At 48.2% G+C, this 8,787-nt stretch overlaps 1 protein-coding gene across 4 annotated transcripts in view; it reads right to left on the minus strand.

Moving 5' to 3' along the window:
* Pan3 (poly(A) specific ribonuclease subunit PAN3) overlaps window positions 1-7,773 on the minus strand; it is a 103,534-nt gene extending 95,761 nt beyond the window's left edge. The window contains exon 1 of one of the 4 annotated variants that reach the window (XM_057763965.1): window positions 6,765-7,773. In XM_057763965.1, coding sequence (XP_057619948.1) covers window positions 6,765-7,182 — 418 coding nt within the window. In that variant the 5' untranslated portion in view covers window positions 7,183-7,773. The remainder of the gene's footprint in view (window positions 1-6,764) is intronic. The other 3 variants (XM_057763964.1, XM_057763968.1, XM_057763967.1) reach the window with 3 other exon arrangements.
* Between the last annotated feature and the right edge of the window lie 1,014 nt (window positions 7,774-8,787).

The raw sequence follows: 8,787 nt of genomic DNA on the forward strand, positions 1-8,787 counted from the left end.
TTAAAAAAAATCCATATTCCCTCTTATATCTTCTGATGTCATTGTTAACTAACTCAGTTAAAATCATACATGGATATAAAAGAGAATAATATCACACATCCTAGCCACCAAAATAGCTGCAATTATGACAGATAATGTCAAACTACGAACACAGAATGCCCAAAATTCATAAACTTCTAAAGGGAGAAAGCTTGCATGGGTTACTGAAACTGAACTGTACCTACCAATCTACACCTAGTTAACTGAGCAAGAAACTCTCCAAATACACCTAACTTCTTATAATTCGATTTTTATTCTTACGTATGTGTCTATGTATACATGTGTGTACAAGGTACCAACAGAGGCTGGAAATGGGCATCAGATCCCCTGGAGATGGAAGATCCAAGTGGCTGGGAGCTACAGGGCATGAGTGATGGGAACTGAACTCTTCAGGAAGATAAGGTAAGTGTCCCTACACACTGAGCATTTCTCTAGTCCACATACATAACTTTTTCTTCACAGACAAAAAGTAACAATCCAGCCAGGTGGATCTCTGTGAGTTCGAGGCCAGCCTGGTCTACAAGAGCTAGTTCCAGGACAGGCTCCAAAGCTACAGAAAAACCCTGTCTCGAAAAACGAAAAAAAACAAAACAAAACAAAACAAAACAAACAAACAAACAAACAAAAAACCCAACACAATCCAAGTGCCCACTAACAGTAAAATTAGAAAGCAAATAATACAAATAATACATTCATATAATGTAATATTATTCAGAAATGAACTAACAAGGCCCTTCCTATTAAAAAGCAAACAGCTCATCATCTCCTTAATGTGTCAAAATCTGGCCAACTTCTGTCCCTGCCAGAGGAAAGCTGAAACAGAACAATGAATGAGGGTTTCTGGCGGAAGTTTCTATAGGAAATACAAACGAACTGCTCGACTACCTTTAACAGTCTGCAAGGTCTGAAAAGCAAAAAAAAAAAAAAAACACACAAACAGAATTTGCAATTAAAAGAAAAACTAGGGCTGAGCTGTGGTGGCTCATGCCTTTAATCCCAGCACTCCAGAGGCAGGCGGATCTCTCTGAGTTCAAGGCCAGCCTGGTCTACAAGAGCTAGTTCCAAGACAGGCGCCAAAGCTACAGAGAAACCCTGTCTCAAAAAACCAGAGAGAGAGAGAGAAACAGAGAGAGAGAGACAGAGAGAGAAGCTAAGGGCTGGAGAGATGGTCCAGAGGTTAAGCTCTTCCAGAAGTCTTGCGGTCAATTTTCAACCACCACATGGCTGGTGGCTCACAACCATCTATAATGAGATCTAGGGCCCTCTTCTGGCCCCCTGCAGGAACATATACAGGCAGGACACTATATACATAATAAACAAACAAATAAATCTTTTTTAAAAAAACAAAAAAAAAGAGAGAGAAAAGCTAAATAGAAAGATTTAGGAAATCTGCAACCTCACTACGTGAAAGCACAAAGAACATTTAGGAGTGCAAACCAAGAATGTGGCCAAACATAGAGTTGGCTAAAGCCAGAGGGCTCTGCGAACTTCACCTTTCAATTCTGCACAGCTGCACCAGCAACTTACTCCACTAAGAAATACTGGTCAGAGACGCTAGGGAGGCCTTTGCAGTGGGCAACAGTTAATAACTGAGATACACAACTGGTTTAAGCACTGAGAAAAGGTAACTGTTGAGTACTCTAAACAGGCTAGCATCTGTAACATACACAGGCACACTCACGGCCCCAAGGCTCTTGGGACACTGGGAAAGAGAAAGAGTGTGAAGTAAAAGCTGGAGGATGGGGATGAATACTGTTGAAACTATCTTCTGGACATGACACAACCATGGAACTCATGAACTTGTTACCACACAAGATGGAACATGTCGACACTCCAGAGTGGATGGGGAAAGAGCTCATGAATCCCCACCCCTAGCCAAGGAGCTATTATTGCTAGTTAATGGCTACTGGGGGAACAGAAATTATTTTTCTTCAGGGATGTAGCCACTGGTAAATTGCCTGTGCTCCAGTAATAATACCACACCCATGCTCATGCAGGCAACCCCATCTTAACTCATGAGTTCCTTTTCTTTTTAAATTTAAAAAGACTGTTAGGGTGGTAGTGGCACAAACCTTTAGCCCTAGCACCAGGAGGCAGAGAGGCAAGTGGATCTCCAACTTTGAGGCCACCCTTGTCTACAGAGTGAGTTCCAGAACAGCCAGAGCTGCATGAGGAAACTCTGTCTCATAAAACCGAAGGAAGGAAGGAAAGAAGAAAGGGAGAAATAAAAATAAAAAGACCTGGGCTGGAGAGATGGCTCAGAGGTTAAAAGCACTGGCTTCTAGCTGCTCTTCCAGAGGTCCTGAGTTCAATTCCCAGCAACCACATGGTAGCTCACACAACCATCTATAATGAGGTCTGGTGCATGCCTTTAATCCCAGCACTGGAGGCAGAGGTAGGCGGATCTCTGAATTCAAGACCAGCCTGGTCTACAGAGCGAGTTCCAGGATACGCTTCAAAAGCTACAGAAAACCCTGTTACAAAAGAAAAATAAAAAGAACTATAATAGGAAGTAAAGGGGAGAGGGGTCAAGAATACACTGAAAATGCCAGTTAGGACATTTAAAGACTTCTGAGATTGCCTCTCCCTGGACTGACCCAGAGCTTGGAGAAAGCAAAATAGTCTAGGCGCCCAGGGCCAGATTGCCCTTTCAGGCTGGCTGCCAAATTCCTCAGGTTCTCTGCTCCCAGGAGCTACTGTTCAAGGAAGTCCAGGAAGCATAATCCACAGCCAAGGAAAGGGATACAGGATTTACGTCACACAGACTGTCACACAATGTAAAATCTAAGGGGCTGTGACAAGCTCACAACCACTTTCAAAGGGTGTCCTGGAGAGCCTTGGGTCTTACAGGGAATTTGAGCCACACATTCACAGCCCCTACTCAGAAAATACCTGAGTAGCACTAACCTGACACCACAGAATTGTAAGGTCAACAGTGTCCAAGTCAAAATGGAAAAAAATCAAGGTAAGAGATTTTAAAAGTCCCACTAGAGATAAACTACTACCCCTTTCCTACCTATTCCCCTTTCCTACCTATTCCTTTCTGGAATAAGAACATTTACCCTTACCCACCTGTTCCAGCACTAAATGCTAGAAACATGTAACTTAATTACACAGACTCCGGGAGAGAGGAAGGTGCCTCCGGAATCATCCTTTCCATCTCCTCCCATATCTGACTTAAATGTGACTATGGACTTTGCACTTTTAAGCTGATAGTGGAAGGAGTGAACAGTCTTGTGACTACTGAGAGGAAGAAATGAACTGGTCATTGTGAGGACAATGTTTTTTAGAGTTCAGAAGCCAAATGCTTCCATTTGAATGAGGCCTGAAGTTCATGCGTTAGAAATTAAATACCCAATGCAACAGAGGTCGAAAAGAACGCCTAGTAAGAGGTGATTCTGCCCAGCGGTGGTGGCATATACCTTTAATCACAGCGTGCGGAGGTAGAGGCAGGTGGATCTCTGTGAGTTTGAGGTCAGCCTGATCTAGAGGAAAATTCCAGGACAGCCAGGGCTGCACCAAAAACAAGCAAAACAAACAAAAGGGAGGTTATTCTATCACAGGGGTTCTCTCTCACGGATAGACTGATGTTGAGGAGACTGGACTAGTTATCTCAGGATCAGATGTATAAAGGAAGCAGTCTGGCATTCTCTTGCTCTCTTACACTGCACTCTTGTTCTTTCTGCTGAGGATTGCATGATATGAAGGTCTTTTCCATACAGGCAAAAACCTTGATGCTGGACTTTTCAACCTCCAATACAAATGCATTTCTTTTCCTTTGGGCTTCCTTGTAGCCCAGTCTAACTGTTAGGTGACAAAGGATGACCTTTAACTTCTGATACTCCTGCCTCCACCTACCAAGTGTGAGGATTTATAATGTTGAAATTCATTCTCTCTCTCTCTGTCTCTCTCCCTCTTTGTATTTATTTGATTTTTCGATACAGGGTTTCTCTGTAGCTTTAGAGCCTGTCCTGGAACTACCTCTGTAGACCAGGCTGGCCTCGAACTCACAAAAGAGCTGCCTGCCTCTGCCTCCCAGGTGCTGGGATTAAAGGTGTGTGCTACCACCGCCTGGCTCTCTCTCTTTTTTAAAATATGTCATTTATCTATTGGTGACGAGTGGGAATGCAGTAAATGTAGAGATCAGAGGACTTGCAGGAGTTGGTTCTTTCCCTCTGAGCCATCTTGCCAGACCCTGACATTCCTTTCTTTGTAAATTGTTCAATCTATGTTTTTCTATTGTAGCAACACGAAACAGACGATGATTCTAGTTTTAAACAAGTACGTCAATTAAAAGCCTAAAAGGATATGCACACTGAACATAAAATTCCAAGGAGGCTAGACAAAATACCAATGGAGGAGCATGGAGTCTAACATGGAGTTCTGCTATGATCTCTTGCTGACAAGACACTGCACTGTGCTACATTTAAATATTCACTTGAAGTGGTGGTGCACGCCTTTAATCCCAGCTCTCAAGGCAGAGACAGGGATCTCTGTGCGTTCAAAGTCAGCCAGGTCTACACAAAGCAAGTTTCAGGACAGGCTCCAAAGCTACAGAGAAACCCTGTCTAGAAGGAAAAAAAAAATTCACTTGAATGTTCTAATACCAGTCAGCAACTAACAGATTTCAGATGTTTCATAATGGCAATATTTGGAATATGTTGTCTATTTTAATTTCCTTGTACCACTAATTAGTGGGTGAAGGCTATCTTAAGAGTTTGAGAAACAGACTGGACAACTAAGTTGTACACAGTCAAAACAGCTATTAATTCAAGCCTCCCAAGAAAGAAGACAGAAGCCAACCATGTTAAAGAAATGTCAGAGGGCCAGATACAGTGACAACTGATGGAGGAGGGCCTAGTCTATTAAGGGAGGTGCCACCCCTGGGCAGGTGAACCTGGGCAAGACAGAGAAAGAACAAGTAGTCTTCCTCCTTGTCTCTGTTTTAGTTCCTGCCTCCGGGTTCCTACTTGTGCCTGATTTCCCTCATCAATGGACTCTAACAGGTTATGAACCCTTCCTCCACCCCAAGTTGCTTTTGGTTGTGGTGGATTTTGTGGTTTGTTTTGTTTGTCTTGGTTTTTCAAGACAGGGTTTCTCTGTTTAGCTGTGGAGCCTGTCCTAGCTCTGTAAACAGAATGGCGGTTTGTTGTGGTGTTTTAACACAGCAACAGAAAGCACACCAGGAGAGACACTGTTCTTTTTCCATTTCCTTACCAATCACACATTATTCTCAAATTAACTGGAACCACAACTTCACTTCTTAAAATTTACCTTGAAGAAAACTTCCATTGGGCATGATGGCACACCTGTAATCCCAGCTCATGAGGCTGAGGTAGCAGGGTCTCCAGTTCAGAACAACCTGGGCTACAGAGTGAAACCCTGACGAAAAAGGAAACAGGGAAGAGGAGAAGGGGGACACAGACAACATTGGCCTGTTGAGCACAGTAATTAAAGTGCCTGCTGCCAAGCCTGACTGACCACCTGAGTTCCAGCTCCAGGACCTACACTATAGGAGAAAAATGACTTTCCCAAACTGTCATCTGACCTTTATAATGCTGTCTATGGTGGGCACACACACAAACATACAGAGATACAGATAAAGATAACTTAAGAAGTTTAAAATTTAACGGCTAACTCCCAGCAATAAAGTAACTATTCTTTAGGAAACATCTAATAAATAAATATATATATATATATATATATATATATATATATATATATAAACTTCGGTAAACAGAGACAAGTCCATCATTCAAAAAGAAGCAAGCTTTTAAAAATAAACTGTGCGTTTATTGTAAGATCTAAAAGAAGGGGAAATCGGGGACCTACTTTAATGTTCAAGGCCAACCTTATACAAACCATTCATAGTTACAACGAACTCCACTCAAAAAGCTCTATGTACACAGCCCGAAATTATTCTCACGATAGCTTGTGTAGTGCGAGACGCTCTTGAGGCACAATGCTGAGAGTTCACTCAATGTAATGTTACGAGTAAGACAAGATTCCAGCGGACACCCAGTTCACTTACTCGAGCCTTCCAGAAAGCTACCAGAGAGCAAGTCCTCGGAATTCCCTAGTCCAAGCTCTCTATAGAACTTGTGCACGCTTTTAAAAAAACCCAAAAACCAAAAAAACAAAGCTGATCTTCGTACACCACCCCGCCCCTTCGACATCCTTAGAAAGCAATTCCAGCACCCCAAACGTTACTCCCAAAAGCCTCCTGCAAAACTTTTCGCGTCCTTCCCAGCAAAGCTAATGAGCCTTAAGCCCGCCCCTCACCTCCCGCCTCCAACCCACATACACACCCACTGGTGAACCTCAACTTTAGGCAGACGGCACTCCACACGGGCACGCACGAACACATGTGCTCGCAAACCCGGCCCCCTTTCCACACATACACACCCGGAAACGACACCCCTTTGCTCACACTCCGCGGCCCATCCCCCCCCATCTTCGCACCCACTCCCGGAGCCGCCCCCACCCACACACACACAACACTACCATCCATCCACGCTCCCGGGAAACCCGCCTCCTCCTCTAGCTCCCGGGCTCGCCCGCGGCGACGGAGAGAGGAAGCAGGAAGAAGGAAGGAGGGCTACGCAGGGCCTAGGCCTCCCGGGCCGCCCCGGAGGTGAGGGGGAAGCGGGCGGCCTCAGGCTTCGTCCCCACCCGCGCTCGACCGGCCCGCCCGTACCGCACCGCCCCGCCCGGGCCTCACTCACTCGCCAGCCGCGGTCCATCGAGTCCGCCGCCCGCTGCCGCCGTCCCCGGGACGCCCAGCTCCGGCTTCTTGGGTCCCGCGGGCGGCCCCGCTCCCCCGCCCGGGAGCGCTCCGGGAGGAAAGCCGGCCCCCGACGCGGCCGCCAGCGCCAGCGGGACGCTGTTGCTATGGAGGCCGAGCCCCGGGGCCGCGCCGGAGGCCGGGTCCTCGTGCAGGAACTGACACTCCTCCCCGTAGAAGCACGTCTTGTCCTTGGCGTAGTAGCGGCAGTATTTGAGCTTCACGCCCGCAGCCGGCCCGCCGGGGACGCCCCCGACGCCCGACGAGGCCGCGACCGCGACCGCCACGGCCGCCGCCAGCGAGGACGACGACGGGGAGGCGGCGGCCGAGGGGGGCGGGAGGCCGCCGCCACTGTTCATGGCCAAGCCGCAGCCTCGTTCCCCGCCGCCGCCACCATAGACGAGGGCGGGAAGGAGCCGCCGCCGGAGCCGGATGGAAGCCGGGCGGGCGGGTTGGGCCCGCTGAGGGAGCCGGAGCCGCCCGGGGAGGGGGAGGGGCGGGCGGCGAGTGAGGATTCTCCCTCTCCGCTGTCCTTAAAGGGGCCGCGCGGGACGCGCCGCAGCTGGCGCGCGCCCGAGGCTGTGGGGGAGCCAGAAAGCGGCGGCGGCCGGCGGCTGGAGGGGGACGGCACGGCGGAGGGAGCCGGCTTGTTTTTAAAACTCTGCCTCCGCTCGCCGTCGTGCGCTCCGGTTCCTCCGAGTTGTTTATTCCATTTTCCTCTTCCTGAGACGGCCGCCGCCTCTGCGCGTGCGCGCCCAGCGCGGGGGCTTGTGGGTAAAGGCCTGGCCGGGGCGGCAGGCGTGGCCCCCGGGGGCATTCGCGAGCTGACCGGTAGGCGGTTGATCCAGCCGGAGACCCTGCGTGGCCTTCCGCTCGTCGCGGGTCGGGTGCTGATGCTTCACGAGAAAGGATGCCCTCCTTAGAGTCTCCTCCTTGAGCCAGGTGGTTGTCAGCTTTGAAGTGCAAAGACAAAGTTGACAGCCCGTCACGGGTCCTTGGAGGGGAACGCGGCCCAGCCTCGCTCCCCGAAGAGGGTGGTTGTCGGTCCCCTTGCCACGTTTCCTCTCCTTCCCTTTCCCCAGTCACCCCTGTATCCTTTTTTACCCCCCCCCCTTGAAAATGATGGAACTACTAACCAGATAGTCTTAGCTTCTGGGCTCATTGTCAAAAAATGGAGCCAGAACCGTTGATGTCAACCAACCCCCCGCTTAGAGCGGCACCTGTTTCCTCTGCTTTGATTCTTTTCTGAAAAATAAGATGCCACCTGGGACACTGCTGCCTAGGCAGCACGGGGAGACCCCTTTCCAAACGTGCTGAGATGCTTTCCTACCTTGCGTTCGAAATTCGCTTTTTAAAGTTTTCCCTCAGTGTCCAACCTACTCCACTACCTTTTTTTTTTTAAGGGGAGTGGCGTTAAGACATTTGAAGAACAACAATGAAGTGATTTTAACGTTTAAGTTTTTTTTTCTCTGCAAGATTTTCTCAAAAGACAAATCTCTGCTATGAAAAGGACGGGCGTGGGAGGTATTTAAAGAGTTGTGGCAACCTGACGAAGTCACAGAAGAATGGATATACCCAAAAGTACCACACTACAGAAAGGGTGAGATGCATGCTGTAGAATCCCAATCTTTACTAGTGATGTCACCTAGCTAAATCCTAAGCTGTATCTTTCTGTGTGAATGCAGTTTTCATTCATTTAAATACTCAACAAGTATTTGGTGATGTTCGTTACGTGTACCAGGAACTGTAAGGGAGCCGGGGATGCAAACGATGCCATGAACCCTGAGTTCAGATGTCTTGTATATCCTCCCGCTAGTGAGGGAAAAGATCTAGGCAGTGCAAATTGGGTTCTCAGCTGTCAGAGGGGACTTTGCGGAACTACCTAGAGAGGGCTGACAGAACAGAGGAGTTGAAAGCACGCTTGAATTGAGATCTGCGTTAGGAACCCGCTCGCCTCTCTCTGC

Source organism: Chionomys nivalis, chromosome 3 (genome assembly GCF_950005125.1).
Source record: "Chionomys nivalis chromosome 3, mChiNiv1.1, whole genome shotgun sequence".
NCBI classification, from domain to species: Eukaryota; Metazoa; Chordata; class Mammalia; order Rodentia; family Cricetidae; genus Chionomys; species Chionomys nivalis.